Genomic DNA, 17991 nt, shown 5'->3' with positions numbered 1-17991 from the left:
CAAGCCTGTAATCCCAGCACTTTGGGAGGCCGAGACGGGCGGATCACGAGGTCAGGAGATCGAGACCATCCTGGCTAACACGGTGAAACCCCGTCTCTACTAAAAAATACAAAAAACTAGCCGGGCGAGGTGGCGGGCGCCTGTAGTCCCAGCTACTCGGGAGGCTGAGGCAGGAGAATGGCGTAAACCCGGGAGGCGGAGCTTGCAGTGAGCTGAGATCTGGCCACTGCACTCCAGCCTGGGCAACAGAGCAAGACTCCGTCTCAAAAAAAAAAAAAATTGTTTAAGCCCATGTGGAATATTAAAAGTACCATTAGCCAAAACAAAGCATTAAACTACATGCATACTTCAGAGATATTGTGGTTCCTGACCACCACAATAAAGCAAATATTGCAAAAAAGCGAGTCACATGAATTTTTGGTTTCCCAGTGTGTATGAAAGTTATGTTTACAGCCGGGGGCAGTGGCTTATGCCTGTAATCCCAGCACTTCTGGAGGCCGAGGCAGGCAGATCACTTCAGGTCAGGAGTTTGAGACCAGCCTGGCCAACATGGCAAAACCGTCTCTACTAAAAACACAAAGATTAGCCAGGCATGGTAGCACATGCCTGTAGTCCCAGCTACTCAGGAGGCTGAGTCAGGAGACTCGCTTGAACCAGGGAGATGGAGGTTGCAGTGAGCCAAGATGGTGCCACTACACTCCAGCCTGGGCAACAGAGCAAGATCCTGTCTCAAAAAAAAAAAAAAAAAAACTGTTATGTTTACACCATACTATAGTCTATTAAGTGTACAATTGCTTCATGCCTAACAAAACAATGCACATACCTTAATTTATAAATACTTCTACTGACTGGGCATGGTGGCTCACGCCTGTTCTCCTAGCACTTTGGGAGGTTGAGGTGAGTGGATCACTTGAGCCCAGGAGTTCGAGACTAGCCTGGGCAACACATCAAAACCCTGTCTCTATAAAAAATTACAATAATTAGCCAGGAATGGTGGCTCATGTCTGTGGTCCCAACTACCCGAGAGGCTGAGGTGGGAGGATCACTTTGAGACTGGGACGTGGAGGTTGCAGTGAGCTGAGATCGCGCTATTGTACTCCAGCCTGGGTGACAGAGTGAGACCCTGTCTCGGGGGGAAAAAAAAACTTTACTGCTAAAAATGCTAATGATCATCTGGGCCTTCAGTGAGTCAAATCTTTTTACTGATAGAGAGTCCTGTTTTGATGTTGGTGAATGCTGGCTGATCAGGGTGGTGGTTGGGGTGGCTGGGGTAATTTCTTAAAATAACCATGAAGTTTGCTACATCAATTGACTTTTCCTTTCACAAGAATTTCTCTGTAGCTTTATCAACTAAATTTATGTATAATTCTAAATCCTTTGTTGTCATTTCAAAAATGTTCACATCATAGTTACCAGGAGTAGTTTCCTTCTCAAGAAACCACTGTTTCTGCTCATCCATAAGAAGCAACTTGCCATCTGTTCAAATTTTATCCTAAGATTGCAGCAATTTAGTCACTTCTTCAGGCTCCACTTCTTTTTTTTTTTTTTTTTTTTTTTTGAGACGGAGTCTTGCTCTGCCACCCAGGCTGGAGTGCAGTGGCCGGATCTCAGCTCACTGCAAGCTCCGCCTCCCGGGTTCACGCCATTCTCCTGTCTCAGTCTCCCGAGTAGCTGGGACTACAGGTGCCCGCCTCATCGCCTGGCTAGTTTTTTGTATTTTTTTAGTAGAGACGGGGTTTCACCGTATTAGCCAGGATGGTCTCGATCTCCTGACCTCATGATCCGCCCGTCTCGGCCTCCCAAAGTGCTGGGATTACAGGCTTGAGCCACCGCGCCCGGCCCAGGCTCCACTTCTAATCCTAGTTCTCCTGCTATTTCCACATTTGCAGTTACTTCCTCCACTGAAGTCTTGAACCCCTTAAAATTACCCATGAGGGGCAGAATCAAACTCCTGTTCATGTTATTTTAACCTCCTCCAATTAACTGCAACTGTTCTTAATGGCATCTAGAATGGTGAATCCTTTCCATAAATTTTTCAATCGACTGCCCACATCCATCAGAAGAAGAATCATAATCTAAGGCAGCTACAGTCTTATGAAATGTGTTTCTTAAATAGTAAGAGTTGAAAATTGAAATTACTTCTTGATCCATTGGCTACGGGATGAATACTATGCTAGTAGGCATGAAAGTAACATTCAACTCCTTGTACAACTTCCTCAGAGCTCTTGGGTGACCAGGTGCATTGTCAATGATCACTGATACTTTGAAAGGAATATCTTTTTCTGAGCAGTAGTTCTCAACAGTGGACTTCAAATATTCAGTAAACCACGCTGTAAACAGATGTGCTATTATTATCCAGGCTTTGTTGTTCCATATATGGAACATAGGCAGAGTAGATTTAGCATAATGCTGAAGCACCCAAGGATTTTCAGAATGGTAAATAGGCATTGGCTCCACTTAAAGTCATCAGCTATGGAGCAGGAACCCACATCCAGGAACAGAGCCCTTTGCTCCTCCCTCAGAATGAATGGAGACTAGAAATCAGACATTTCTCTCCAAGAAATGCAGGATTTCGTTCAGTGCTTCTCCCAGATTGTTAGGGTGCTGACTGAGGATGAGATGGGGCACCCAGAGACAGGAGATGCTATCACTCAGCTCAAGGAGGTCCTGTAGTACAATGCCATTGGAGGCAAGTATCACTGGGCTTTGACAGTGCTCGTAGTATTCTTGGAGCTGGTGGAGCTGAGGAAACAGGATGCTGAGAGTCTCCAGCGGGCCCTGACTGTGGGCTGGTGTGTGGAACTGCTGCAAGCTTTCTTCCTGGTGGCAGATGACATCACGGCTTCATCCCTCACCAGCCAGGGATAGATCTGCTGGTATCAGAAGCCCAGCGTGGGTTTGGATGCCATCAATGATGCTATGCTTCTGGAAGGGAAGCATGTATGTACCACCTGCTGAAGCTCTGTTGCAGGGAGCAGCCCTATTACCTGAACCTGATCCAGCTCTTCCTGCAGAGTTTCTATCAGACTGAGATTGGCCAGCCCCCCAGGGCAATGCAGATCTTGGCAAATTCACTAAAAAGAGGTACAAATCTAGTGTCAAGTACAAGGCATCTTTCTACTCCTTCTACCTTCCTGTAGCTGCAGCCATGTACATGGCAGGCATTGATGGTGAGAAGGAGCACACCAATGCCAAGAAGATCCTGCTGGAGATGGGAGAGGGAGAGTTCTTTCAGATTCAGGATGATTACCTTGACCTCTTTTGGGGACCCCAGTGTGACCGGCAAAGTTGGCACTGACAAACAGGACAACAAATGCAGCTGGCTGGTGGTTCAGTGTCTGCAATGGGCCACTCCGGAACAGTACCAGATCCTGAAGGAGAATTACGGGCAGAAGGAGGCCAAGAAGGTGGCCCCGGTGAAGACTGTATGAGGAGCTGGATCTGCCGGCTGTGTTCTTGCAATAATAGGAAGACAGTTACAGCCACATTATGAGTCTCACTGAACAGTACACAGTGCCCCTGCCCCCAGTCATCTTTCTAGGGCTGACGTGCAACATCTACAAGCGGAAAAGTGACCTAGAGACTGCAAGGGCAGGGAGAGGAGGCCCTCAATAAATAAATTATTGTGTAACTTTCTAAAAAAAAAAAAAAAAGTCATCAACTGCATGGAACCCTAGCAACAGTCAGCCTGTCCTTTGAAGCCAGGGATTGACTTCTCTCTAGCTATGAAAGTCCTAGATGGCATCTTCTTCCAAAAGAAGGCTGTTTCACTTACACGGAAAATCTGTTGTTTAGTGCAGCCACCTTCATCAATTATCTTAGCTAGATCTTCTGGGTCACTTGCTGCAGCTTCTCCAATCAGCACTTGCTGCGTCACACTGCATATTTATGTTATAGAGTCAACTTCTCTCCTCAGACCTCATGAAGCAACCTCTGCCAGCTTCCAACTTTTCTTCTGCAGCTTCCTTACCTCTCTCAGTCTTCACAGAATTGAAGGGAGTTAGCATCTTGCTCTGGATTAGGCTTTGGCTTAAGTGAATGTTGTAGATGCTTTGATCGTCTATCCAGAACACTAAAACTTTCTGCACATCAGCAGTAGGACTGTTTCACTTTCTAATCATTCATCTGTTCACTGGAGCAGCACTTTCCATTTCCTTCAAGAACTTTTCCTTTGCATTCACAACTTGGCTCACTGCTCCAGCTCAAGAGGCCTAGCTTTCAGCCTACCTGATAGCCTTTCAACAGCCTTTCTCACCAAGCTTCATCATTTCTACCTTTTGATTTAAAGTGAGAGATGTTGGGCCCTTCCTTTCACTTGAACACTTAGAGGCCATTGTAGGGTTGTTGACTGGCCTAATTTTAATATTGTTGTCTCTCAGGGAATAGGGAGGCCAGAGGTGAGGGAGAGAGATAGGAGAACAGCTGGTTGGTGGAGCACTGAGAACACATATAGCATTTATTGATTAAGTTCCTGGACTTATATGGGCAAGGTTTGTAGCACCCAGAAACAGTTACAGTAGTAACATCAAAGGTCACTGATCGCAGATCACCATAACAGATACAATGAAAAAGTCTGAAATATTGTGAGAATTACCAAAATGAGACAGAGACACGAAGTGAGCATGTGCTGTTGGAAAAATGGCTCCCATAGACTTGCTCAAGGCAGGCTTGCCACAAACTTTCAATTTGTAAAAAATGCAACATCTGCAAAGTGCTATAAGGTGAAGCACAATAAAACGAGGTATGCCTATATATGAAACAGAAAGAATTAAAGAAAAGAAAAAGTCTAAACAAAAATAAATACATCTGTCACAAGAAGACAAAAAGGCTCATTTTTTTAATTACCAGAGATTCTTTATAGAAAAAATTTTTCTGTTAAAAAATGTTTTCAGCTAGGCACAGTAGCATGTGCCTGCAGCCCCAGCTACACAGGAGTCTGAGGCAGGAGGATCGTTTGAGCTCAGGAGTTCAGGGCTAGCCTGGGCAAAATAGTTAGACTCCTGCCTCTTAAAATTTTTTTTAAGTTTTCTCTCATTCATTGAATTGACCACACCCTCCTTATAACACTGACTCTACACAGTGGTCTGTCTTCTGTTTATTACAGTACCTGTAATAATTCTTGACGCTGTCCAGACTTGGAATATTGAATGCATCTAATTAAAAAAAAAAAAAGCAAACATTCATCCACATTAAAAAAAGAATACAAACATTTTCTTTAATGACTAAGGGAAAATAATTCTTTCTATAACAATTCCCCCCCACACACCCCCAGGGTAGAGCCATTCCATTTATTATTCAGCAAATAGCGGGAGGACTAGGAGAGGGGCCCATCCTAGACAACCTCCCATTATTGCCATGGGTTTCAGTTTGCTTCCCCAAACTAGAAATGTTAAGCCTAGGGAAAGGGTAGACTCAGAACAGAGTCCAGATGGCCCTGGCCCTACCACCAACTCATGAACTCCCACCATGGTCCATCTCTCTAGGGCCACTGAGCCTCTCTTAGAACCAGTATGGCTAGACTCTGGGTTGCTGGGTCCAATCCAAGCAGGCTGGGCTCCAAGTTCTAGACCCTAGGCTGGCTAAAACCCTGGAATCTTGATTCCAGGATGTGGGTGGGATGGACTTAGGTCCCAAGCTCCAAGCTAAGCCAGTGGCCTTCAGGGCTGCAGCAGGTAGCTGCCTTCATGGCTAGGCTTCTTGGGCAGTGGTACTTTTTCAGGATAGGAGCCAGGGCTGGAGTTGGGTCTAAATCTGTAGAAACAGTCAATATTGGCAGAGCAAGAGTGGTAGGCCTGGCAGAGAATGACTCGGAGCAGAAGCAGCAAGAAGCCTATGAGGTGTTGCAGATGACGGCAATGAGCACCCCCTGGGAAACAGCTGCCCCCATGACAGGCAGCCCACCCTCAGACCAGCACAGACAGTAGAGCTGCCACAACGGCAAGGCCTACGCCAAGGCGGGACTCTGGTATGACCAGCCTTCCGTGGAGGCTGTCCTGCCTACATACTCAACGATTCCCGGGCAGTGGAGATGTCCACCTGAGGTCTTAAGCCAAAGTACAGCCCGGTGCACATCTGTGGGAGGGTTGGGACAATGGGATATTCAGATTTAACTGAGGCTCCAGCAGGGGCAGCTGGCCCTCCCCAAGCTCTCTGCCTCTGCTGGCACAGACTGAGCTAGCCACAGCGTGACTGCAGCAGCCTCTGTCATCTTTCTATAACACTTTTAATGGTAGAATGTCAATCAATTAGATTGATACTTTAAAATGTTGATATCTTAACAAAATTCAGATTATCTAGAAACTTACTTAAGGCACTTAGTATACTAGAGAAAAACAGGTACTTTGAATTCTATACCATTCGGAATAAATAAGTTTGCAATTATAAGATTGAACTGTAGTTGCTCTTGTCTTAATCCTGTGATTCTAAAAGCCAGCAAAAAGTGGATTCATGCCTGATCTATTGATCAAATAAAGTAGACAAATGAAGTACTTAGCTAATAAAAAAGTCAACCTTTATAAATCAAACAAATCTACTACCATCAGGACTCTTTTAGAGAAGAGTTCATTTCCTTACCAACCCAACAATAATCTAAAAAAGGGAAAGGATTATTCATTTCCCTGTTCATGCCTATGGAGATTTGTTTGCAATTTAAAATTTTTAGGCTAGGTGCAGTGACTCATACCTGTAATCCCAGCACTTTGGGAGAATGAGGTGGGAGGATCGCTTGAGCCCAGGAGTTTGGGGTCAGCCTGAGCAACAGAGCAAGATCCCAACTCCACAAAAAAAAAAACCTTCAAAAATTAGCTGGGTGTGGTGATGCATGCTTGTAGTCCCAGCTACTTGGGGGTGCTGAGGTGGGAGGATCATTTAAGCTCAGGTCAAGGCTGCGGTGAGCTATACGCACACCACTGCACTCTAGGTTGAGTGACAGAGCAAGACCCTGTCAAAAAAATAATAATAAAGCGGGTGTGGTGGCTCACACCTATAATCCCACCACTTTAGGAGGCTGAGGCAGGCAGATCATTTGAGGTCAGGAGTTCGAGACCAGCCTGGCCAATGTGGTGAAACTCCGCCTCTACTAAAAATACCCCCCAAAAAAAAATTAACTGGGAAGGATGGTACCTGTCTGTAATCCCAGCTACTCAGGAGGCTAAGGCAGGAGAATTGCTTGAACTCAGGAGACAAAGGTTGCACTACTGAGATTGCACTACTGTACTCCAGCCTGGGTGACAGAGTGAGACTCTGTCTCACAAAATAATTATAATAAGAATAGTCATAGTAAATTTTAAAAAGAAAAAATAAAAAGCAAAGTTTTTTAACTTTGCACACAGGAAAATTCATTCTTTTCTGTGACTTACAGTTCTATGGATTTTGACAAATACATAACGAACCTGAAGTCCACCACAACCACCAAAATACAGACTAGTTCCCTCACCACCAAAAATTCTCCATGATGCCTGTTTGCAGTTAATCTGTCTCCCAATCCCTATCCTCTGGTAACTACAATCTGTTCTCTGTCTATTGTTTTGCCTTTTCCTGAATGTCATATAAATGAAATCATACAGTATGCAGACTTACGGGTTTGGCTTCTTTCACTTAGCAAAATGTATATTTATTAAAACATCTGTCTGCATGAGTTTTGCTAAAACTCATGTCTCTTCCATGTAAAGAAGAAAAGACTTGGGGGTGGGGGGCAGGGGGAGGGATAGCATTAGGAGAAATACCTAATGTAGATGACAGGTTGATGGATGCAGCAAACCACCATGGCACATGTATACCTATGTAACAAACCTGCACGTTCTGCACATGTATCCCAGAACTTAAAGTATAGTGATAATAATAATAAAAAAAAGCAGCATATGTCACAAAAAAAGGACCATACCAATTGTCATTTCAAAGGCTAACAATGACATCTGAAGTTTTAAAACCACATTATATAGTTGTATTTCAGAGTTGTGACCTTTAGTATATGTAAACCTATGTTATAACGTCCCATTTTATAATTTTACAATCTAAGTTGGAAAATCTAGGTTCCTGAAGGGGGAAAAAAACTCTAGTCTTTATTATATCTGGCTCTTGGTTCTCACCATGATTTCCTTTGATATCCAACCACTTGGTTTTTTCCATGACTCTTGTCTTCTTCAGAATACCCTGGTAGGTTTGCCATTCTACCTCATGCTGCCTGGATCCCAACTGTTCCTTTGTTTTGGCATCTGTCAGGTCTCCTGTAGGTTTACACAAGAATTGAATCACAATGCAAAACAAACTCCTAGGGGTTCCATTTTTTTAGACATGTACACTGAAGGAACAACGATACTTAAAGTACTCAACGTGTATAAGCAAAACTGGTCATGAGACCACCAATGTCCAATCAAGCCATCTAAACTAACAAGATTTTCTCAGCAAGGGCTTTGTTTCTTATAGGTTAGCAAATGCCTGTGTGATATTAGAAATGGGTTGTGAAAAAATCCTTAAAGAGAACAGTACAAAATGCATCAGTAGACTCTGATAAAATGAAAATGTTTTTATAAGAAATTCCAATACTCTGAGTGGGTGCCTAATATCTACAGCAACCATGTTTTCCAAACCACAAAATCAGAATATGTGACTTGACCAAATATTATTTTTATAGCAAGAAGCAATGTGGCAGGTGCAATTGGACAACAAAATACCAAAATTTATAGGGAACTAAACAGAACACTTTTTATGGGGGTTCATCCATTAAATGAGAACTGATACCCTTTCATGTCAGCAGAGATACTTCAATAAGGTGGATGGGTGATGAATTCCCCAATAAGCAAGACAGATAGATGCTCCTTTAGCTTCTTCTCCCCACTACAGTTTGGAAGCAAATAAAGGGTTTGAAGAGTCTAGAAAACTCAAGTCATAAAACTATTAAAGGATGAAGAAAAAGTGCCCTGGGTCACCGGAAGCCTCAAACAACTGAAAATATAAGATTAATAATATAAAGAAAATTGAAAAGTGAGCAAAAGAAGAGAACTTCTGATTCGTGGTTACAGGCTTTTCCCTAATTCTCACAACCACAACTATAACAACAAGAACAAAAACCAGATACAAATACATGAGACAACAGACTGACATGAGAACCAGGAGCCTTGCTTCTACTACTTTGACAAAACCTTGCTACCTCAAATCATTTTGCCTGGATCTTGACTCATTCAGTTATCCATAGGCAAAGGGGTTAGAATGTCCGATCTCTTCCACTTCACAGGGCTCATCTGGAGCTGTGGCTATACTGCTCCCAACATCCCCAAAGTGAAAAGCCGCAGCCCTGGCCAAAGTTCTACCATCCAGACCACAGAACACTACCACAGCATGGCAAGCCTCCCTACCTGTTGCTAGGACGAGAGCTGGTTGAATGATGTCAATAGTTTCAGAACAGAATTTCTCTAAGTCTACCGCTCTGCCTGGATCTCGAAACCTGCTCAGGTGAATGTCGGATATCTGCCGAAAACAGGTATTGAACAGAGAGATCTGAGCCGGGAAGAGGCAGCATGGGGAGCGGCGGCTCAGCGGCTCTCTCGGGCAGAAGGAAAAGACAAAGAGGCAGTGCATAACGAACCCCCCAGATAAGGACAGGGCCAGCACTAGACAGAGCCTCGAGTTACAACCTGAGTGAGGCCCGCAGCCTGGAGCGTGGGGCCCAACACCCGCCAGGGTCTCACCGCACGGTGCCCGCTCTGCACCCGCCTCCCTGCCCGGCTTCCCGCCGCTTCACCTGCAGGCCCCAGAAGATGTTGCTGTCTCCAGGACCTGGCGCGGGGTGCGGCCTCCTGGGGGGCGCGGGATGCGGCAGCGGCGAGGGTTGGCCCGCCAGGCCGTAGTGCTCCAAGAGCATGGCCACCAGCGCTGCGGCCGCCAACCCCGCGACCACCCTGAGAGCCAGCACTGCAGCCATGCCGCCCGCCCGCCAATCCGCCGGGGAGCGGCCCTAGCTAATCCCGCGCGGGACCGCGCGGCGCTCCCGGGAGCCGCTTTGCCTGCACTTCCGGACTCTCTTGTTGCGGGGTCAGAGCCGGATGCGGGGCCGGAGCCGGATGCGGGGCTGGAGCCACACACCGGGCCTAGGGTGCTGCGGCGGTCAGCCGCCTGCCGGCATCTGTGCCTCTCTGGCAGCGCAAGTGTCTGGGCTCGTTTTGCGTAAGTAATGCGATCAAAGAAAAGGGAACCGAAACTCTGAACACCAGTGACGGTGGCCGAGTGGTGGCGGGCAAGGAGACCGGGACCAGTGGCCAGGAGGCCAGGGCTAGAGTCCTGGCTCCGCCTTGGTCATTAACTCCTGACCTCAGTGGGTCGATCTCCTTACCTGTAAAACAGAGTTAATAACACCTTCCGTGTGCACTTTGCAGGGTTGTTGTATCAAAGTGAGAACGTATGAGGACGCCTTTTACATTGTCTCACAAATGTGTCAGGTGGCTTCCTCTGGCCCCTTCTGATTATTAACGTGCCTCCATAGGTTTTCTTTTCTTTCCCTTCTCCTTCCCGCTACCGTTCCCCTTTCCTTCACTTCTCAGACATGATCTCACTCTGTCCCCCAGGCAGGAATGCAGTGGAGCGATCATGGCTCACTGCAGCCTTGACCTCCCTGGCCTCAAGTAGCTGGAACTACAGGTTCGCACCATCACGCCCAGCTAATTTTTTAAATATAGTTTTGTAGAGACTGGGGTCTCTCTCTGTTGCCCAAGCTGGCCTCGGAACTCCTGGGTTCAAGCGATCATCCCGCCGCCGCCTCCCAAAGTGCTGGGACCACCGCGCCCGGCAGCATAGGTTTTCTATAGATGTTAATTCCTATGTTTTGTGAAAGTTATTTTTCCCTTAACCTGATTTCACATGCACCTGATTAATATTGCAACACGGTGGTATACTATTCATTTAATAAATATTAAATACTTCCTATGGGCCAGGCCCAGGAGAATTAGATTCAGCCCTACCTTAACTTATCTAACCACTCCCTTATTGTTGATTTTTAAATTGTTTATTATATATTGGTGTTCTGAGTAATTTATTTTCACATCTGCCTTCCTTTCATTGAAAAAAATTTTAGAAAATGGCAGTTAATAAAAGGCACAAACAAATCAACAGGGATATACTAGTGGAAAACACAATATAAAACTAAAATGTCATTGGTTTCTTTTATTGGTTAGGAGCACAAAATGTATCAGGCAGAAGGTCTATTTCAAACTAATTAAAAAGCTATGTGTATTTTAAATTCTGCCCAAATCAGATATATACACACCCACAAAAATAGTGTGTGAAGGAAAGCAATCACACACGAGAAGTCGTATACTGAATTCTTCAAGGAAACACATGTGGAAATAGGAATTAACAAAGTCAGCAATTATGAATATAATTTTTAAATTGAGTCTTAAAATGCTACATGGCCCAGAACTATACTATATAAAGTAATGCTAGGTACAAAGGAAAAAAGTCTAAACAGCTTTTAGCAAAACTGCTTTCCCAGAAAAGCAAATTAAAATAATGCAATCAGCAGACCAAGGATACAGCTAGACATCAGAGCTACAACTTCTCGTATCTGTGTCAGAAAATCCTATTTATCCAGAATAGACTAAAATTTCGGGATAAAACAGGAACTTTTTTGGCCGGGCGCGGTGGCTCAAGCCTGTAATCCCAGCACTTTGGGAGGCCGAGATGGGCGGATCACGAGGTCAGGAGATCGAGACCATCCTGGCTAACACGACAAAACCCCGTCTCTACCAAAAATACAAAAAAATTAGCCAGGCATGGTGGCGGGCGCCTGTAGTCCTAGCTACTCGGGAGTCTGAAGCAGGAGAATGGCCTGAACCTGGGAGGCGGAGCTTGCAGTGAGCTGAGATCCGGCCACTGCACTCCAGCCTGGGTGACAGAGTGAGACTCCGTCTCCAAAAAAAAAAAGGAACTTTTTAACTTTTTTTACTTTTATCCATTTTAAGTTATTTTTATCTCCTCCACCTCCCAAACCAGTAATTCAGCAAGATCCAGCAGAAAGAGGGCTACTTTTAGAATTGGCTATTTTATTTTTCTTTCTATGGCGAGACTGTCATGGAGCTTGGATATTTCAGGATCATATACATCCAGGACCAGTGTCCCACTGTGGTCAAAAAACTTTGTCAGGCCTCTGAGCCCAAGCTAAGTTGTCATATGCCCTGTGACCTGCACATATGCATCCAGATGGCCTGAAGCAACTGAAGATCCACAAAAGAAGTGAAAATAGCCTTAACTGATGACATTCCACCATTGTGATTTGTTTCTGCCCCACCTTAACTGATCAATGTACTTTGTAATCTCCCCCACCCTTAAGAAGGTTCTTTGTAATTCTGCGCACCCTTGAGAATGTACTTTGTGAGATCCACCCCCTGCCTGGAAAACATTGCTCCTAACTCCACCGCCTATCCACAAACCTATAAGAACTAATGATAATCCCACCAACCTTTGCTGACTCTCTTTTCAGACTCAGCCCGCCTGCACCCAGGTGAAATAAACAGCTTTGTTGCTCACACAAAGCCTGTTTGGTGGTCTCTTCACATGGACATGCATGACAAACTTAGCAATGGGGACTTGGTAAACTCGACTTCCTGCTGCTGCTTTGTTCTCCCACTTGTGAAGGTCAGCTTCAAGGTGTATTTGTCATCAAACCTTTAAAGACTGGAGGACAGTTGGCAAATATCATCAGGATCCATTCCTGTAGGATCTTTCCTGTGGGTCACGACAAAGATGCTCCTCTCCTTATATGAGGTATAAATGGTCAGAATCCAGATCATCACAAAATAGGATATGAAGCACAAAACGAAAACGGGTTTGGACTCTGGAAAGAGGTGCATGTAATCCCAAATCAAAGCCACTATGGCAAAGAAACAGGATATTGTACAGATGGTGAGGCGACCATCAATTAGACCAAAATTCTCCACATATTTGTATTTTTCCAGAAGTAACTTTCTGGCAGAATCATCCGAAGAGTTTTTCACAGCTAATCCATCGCACTTGTCAATTTTTACAGGCTTATCATCTATCTTCCACTTATCCAACAAGCCGCTATGGCCACTGCCTGCCCCACACCTGGAACCACGCCAGCCCCACTACTGCCTCCACTACCACCGCTTCTCCCACCCTGTGCAGCTGCTGCCGCCATCTTATCCGCTTCTGCCTGTTCTGAGTAAAGATATGTATTTTTGCGGGGGGATGGAGTCTCTCTCTACCGCCTAGGCTGGAGTGCAGTGGCGCGATCTCGGCTCACTGCAAGCTCCGCCTCCAGCAGCTGGGATTACAGGCACTCACCATCATGCCTGGCTAACTTTTTGTATTTTTAATAGAGACAGGATTTCACTGTGTTAGCCAGGATGGTCTTAATCTCCTGACCTTGTGATCGGCCCGCCTCGGCCTCCCAAAAGTGCTGGGATTACAGGCGTGAGCCACCGCGCCTGGCTGAGTAAATATTTTTACACGAATAGTGCTCTTAAAAAAAAAAACTCCCTTTGAGTTTTTTCCTTGGGATATGTTGTCAGTATTGGATTTATGCCAATTTCAATTAAATTGAATTTTCAATTTAAAATTTTCAATTAAATTTTGAGTACCTTTGGAATACAATACATTGATCTAAGCAGAAAACATAAAGAAACATAAAGGTAAGTAGGCAAAGAGCTATGGTTCATTAAGGAGTTTATGTAAGAGAGAGACATACATACATAAGTTTAATATGCGAAGAATATGCTTTTTGCCACAAGAGATGACCAGATATAAAAGGCAGGGGGAAGGTTAAAACTAGGAGAGAGAAGCTGGGCACGGTGGCTCACGCCTGTAATCCCACCACTGGGAGGCAGAGGCGGGCAGATCACGAGGTCAGGAGATTGAGACCATCCTGGCTAACATGGTGAAAGCCCATCTCTACTAAAACTACAAAAAATTAGCCAGGCATGGTGGCACGTATCTGTAGTCCTAGCTACTTGGGAGGCTGATGCAGGAGAGTCGCTTGAACCTGGGAGGCGGAGGTTGCAGTGAGCCAAGATCGGGCCACTGCACTCCAGCCTGGGTGACAGAGCGAGATTCCATCTCAAACAACAACAACAACAGCAAAAAACTAGCAGAAAGTACGTCTTTGGAAAGAATCAAGAAAAGTTTAATTATGGATGCTGCATATAAAGGATGGGTAATATTTCTTGACTGGCAGAGATTGAGGTTGGGGTGGGTAAAAGCACTTTCCTAACAACACGAACCAAAGCATTAAGATGAGAAAATGCAGGGCATGTTGCAGGGACAGTGAATGTTTCAGTTTGCCAGCCTATGCCAAGAGGAATAATGGTAATTAGACTGGACCTTTGGCTTGAGGCACACACATTGAGGAAGACCTCTAAATGCCAAGAGTGAAGACAACAGAGTTCTGCTTTGGCAACATGGATCTGGCAACAGCATAGAGAACTGACTGTCCAGAGGATAGGTGTGAGAGAGAATCCTGTTGGAGGGAGATTGCCATAATCCAGGTAGTGGGGTAATTACAAAGACCTGAAGAAGAAAGATGGGAGAATACAACCTTGAGATTAGAAAGGAGTGATCAGATGTAACAACAATTTTAAAAATAAAAACTATAGAACATGGCACCTGATTGGATATTCAATGGAAGAAAATAAGAGTTTTTTTTAAAATAATGACAAAATGTGGAACATAGTGACTGAGGGACCAGGGCTATAATGTATGAATGGAGAGCATTACCCATATCAATAAAATAAAATTTTGATTTTGGTTTTATCTAATACTACACCACTAGAAAACACGTGGAAGGATATTTTAAAACCAAATTTGGGAGACATGACTGAGATGATCTAATTTAAAACCCAAGCAATGTGGCATACATAAAATGCATTTGCAGAGACCTTAGGGTATTGGGGGAACCTGCCCCCAATATTTCAACGTAGGTTCTTTCTATTTTCCATAAATGTCGGCCGGCTGAGAAATAAAGAAAAAGAGTACAAAGAGAGGAATTTTATAGCTGAGCCGCCGGGGGTGACATCACATATCAGTAGGACTGTGATGCCCACCTGAGCCTCAAACCAGCAAGTTTTTTATTAAGGGTTTCAAAAGGGGAGATGTGTAAGAACAGGGAGTAGGTACAAAGGTCACAGGCTTCAAAGGGCAAAAAGCAGAACTACTACTAAGGGTCCAACAAAGATCACAAGGCAAAGGGGAAAAGCAGAACTACCAATAAGGGTCTATGCTCGGCAGTGCGCATATTGTCTTGATAAACATCTTAAATAACAGACAACAGGGTTCGAGAGCAGAGAACTGGTCTGACCACAAATTTACCAGGGCAGTTTTTCCCCACTGTAGTAAGCCTGAGGGTACTGCAGGAGACTAGGGCGTATCTCAGTCCTTATCTCAACTGCATGAGACAGACAGTCCCAGAGCAGCGTTTATAGACTTCCCCCCAGGAATGTATTCCTTTCCCAGGGTATTAATATTAATATTCCTTGCCAGGAAAAGAATTTAGCGATATCTCTCCTACTTGCACGTCCATTTATAGGCTATCTGCAAGAAGAAAAATATGGCTCTTTTTGTCTGACCCCTCAGGCAGTCAGACCTTATGGTTGTCTTCCCTTGTTCCCTAAAAAATCACTGTTATTCTGTTCTTTTTCAAGGTGCACTGATTTCATATTGTTCAAACACACATGTCTTACAATCAATTTGTACAGTTAACACAATTATCACAGTGGTCCTGAGGTGATGTATATCCTCAGCTTATGAAGATAACAGAAGTAAGAGATTAAAGTAAAGATAGGCATAAGAAATTATAAAATTATTATTTGGGAACTGATAAATGTCCATGAAATCTTCACAATTAATGTTCCTCTGCCACGGCTCCAGTCAGTCCCTCCATTTGGGGTCCCTGACTTCCTGCAACATTAGAGAAACCTCAAAGATACAGGAAATCATTTTCTAGAAATGGGGCACAACAAGAGGAGGAATCATGCTGTTAAAGCATTTGGACATGGTCACAAGTCACAAAGGCCAGCAGTCTCAATTTCAGACACTGTACTCCAACCAAGCCACTTCACTTGTGGTGTTCAAAGTGAATAGGAACAGGAAATTATTTATTTAATGATGGTTAATGATTCTCTAGGGAAATACTGGTTTGACCAGCTAATCACTTCAGTTCAGTTCCTGACAGTCAAAGTTCCTGACAGTCAAAGCAGAAAGGTAAATAGAGTTCTTGTTATAAAGAAAGCAGGCAGCAATTCACCATGAGAGCAAATTTACCTAGAACCAAAGTCAAGGGAGAATGTATCACTCGGACATTTAACAGTACAATGTACATTGTCACCAACAGCCACATGTTGAATTAAGTAACTCTCACAAATATAAGATGCAGAAATTGTCTTTTTTTTTGGCGGGGGGTGGAGGGGAGACAGAGTTTTGCTCTTGTTGCCCAGGCTGGAGTACAATGATGTGATCTCGGCTCACTGCAACCTCTACCTCCTGGGTTCAAGCAATTCTCCTGCCTCAGCCTCCCGAGTAGCTGGGATTACAGGAGCCTGCCACCATGCCTGACTACTTTTTAAAAATATTTTTAGTAAAGACAGAGTTTCTCCATGGTGGCCAGGCTGGTTTCAAACTCCTGACCTCAAGCGATCCACCTGCCTTGGCCTCCCAAAATGCCAGGATCACAGGCGTGAGCCACTACACCTGGCCGTAATTGTCTTCCAATCACTATCTTACTGACCTTGTTAAAAATACAAAAATATAGTATTAAATTGTTTTGTGAATTCATTTATATAGAGAGCCAAAGTAATGTAATTAAAATAGGTTGTGTGTGTATAAAGTTTTTTTTTTTTTTTTTGAAACAGAGTCTAGGTCTGTCGCCTAGGCTGGAGTGCAGTGGCACCATATTGGCTCCCTGAAACATCTGCCTCCTGGGTTCCAGCAATTCTTGTGCCTCAACCTCCCGAGTAGCTGGGATCACAGGCATGGGCCACAACATATGGCTAATTTTTGTATTTTTTAGTAGAGACAGGGTTTCGCCAGGTTGGCCAGGCTCACCTCAAACTCCTGACGTCAAGTAATTCCGCCCATCTCGGCCTCCCAAAGTGTTGGGATTAAGATTTTTTTAGGCCCGGCATGGTGGCTCAAGCCTGTAATCCCAGCACTTTGGGAGGCCGAGACAGGCGGATCACGAGGTCAGGAGATCGAGACCATCCTGGCTAACACGGTGAAACCCCGTCTCTACTAAAAAATACAAAAAACTAGCTGGGTGAGGTGGTGGGCGCCTGTAGTCCCAGCTACTCGGGAGGGTGAGGCAGGAGAATGGCGTAAACCCAGGAGGCAGAGCTTGCAGTGAGCTGAGATCCAGCCACTGCACTCCGGCCTGGGCGGCAGAGCGAGACTCCGTCTCAAAAAAAAAAAAAAAAAAAGGCCGGGCGCGGTGGCTCAAGCCTGTAATCCCAGCACTTTGGGAGGCCGAGACGGGCGGATCATGAGGTCAGGAGATCGAGACCATCCTGGCTAATACGGTGAAACCCCGTCTCTACTAAAAAATACAAAAAACTAGCCGGGCGACGAGGCGGGCGCCTGTAGTCCCAGCTACTCGGGAGGCTGAGACAGGAGAATGGCGTGAACCCGGGAGGCGGAGCTTGCAGTGAGCTGAGAGCCGGCCACTGCACTCCAGCCTGGGCAGCAAAGCAAGACTCCGTCTCAAAAAAAAAAAAAAAAAAAAAAAGATTTTTTTAAATTATTTTTTTAAACTGTGGTAAAATAGGCTGAGCACAGTGGCTCACCCCTGTAATCCCAACACTTTGGGAGCCCGAGGCAGGCGGATTGCTTGAGCCCAGGAGCTTGAGACGAGCCTGCGCAACATGGCAAAACCCTGCCTCTACTAAAAATGCAAACAATTAGCTGGGCGTGGTGGCGCATGCGTGTAGTCTGAGCTACCTGGGAGGCTGAGGTGGGAGGATCACCTAAACCCAGTTGGTCAAGGCTGCAGTGAGCTGA

General features: G+C 44.9%; 1 protein-coding gene and 3 pseudogenes across 6 annotated transcripts in view; 1 reads left to right on the top strand and 3 right to left on the bottom strand.

The window, feature by feature from the left end:
* TMEM62 (transmembrane protein 62) overlaps positions 1-10209 on the bottom strand; it is a 52313-nt gene extending 42104 nt beyond the window's left edge. Inside the window, exons 1-4 of one of the 5 annotated variants that reach the window (XM_030930144.1) lie at positions 9740-10209; positions 9354-9465; positions 8088-8225; positions 5108-5153 (exon numbers count right to left, since the gene is read on the bottom strand). In XM_030930144.1, coding sequence (XP_030786004.1) covers positions 5108-5153; positions 8088-8225; positions 9354-9465; positions 9740-9919 — 476 coding nt within the window. In that variant the 5' untranslated portion in view covers positions 9920-10209. Of the gene's footprint in view, positions 1-5107; positions 5154-8087; positions 8226-9353; positions 9466-9739 lie in introns of those variants that run through there. The other 4 variants (XM_030930145.1, XM_030930147.1, XM_030930148.1 and 1 more) reach the window with 4 other exon arrangements.
* Positions 2369-3615, top strand: LOC104678493 (annotated as a pseudogene).
* On the bottom strand, positions 5476-5887 carry LOC115897469 (annotated as a pseudogene).
* A 1776-nt stretch (positions 10210-11985) lies between the features above and the next one.
* Positions 11986-13147, bottom strand: LOC104678475 (annotated as a pseudogene). Its single transcript, XR_004057244.1, has 2 exons — positions 12577-13147; positions 11986-12136 (listed from the first exon to the last, which is right to left on the bottom strand). The product of XR_004057244.1 is annotated as a signal peptidase complex subunit 2-like (transcript).
* Positions 13148-17991: the final 4844 nt, after the last annotated feature.

Source organism: Rhinopithecus roxellana, chromosome 5 (assembly GCF_007565055.1).
Source record: "Rhinopithecus roxellana isolate Shanxi Qingling chromosome 5, ASM756505v1, whole genome shotgun sequence".
NCBI lineage: Eukaryota > Metazoa > Chordata > Mammalia > Primates > Cercopithecidae > Rhinopithecus > Rhinopithecus roxellana.
Note: the sequence above shows the minus strand (reverse complement) of the source record. Positions and strands in the feature narration are given on the sequence as shown.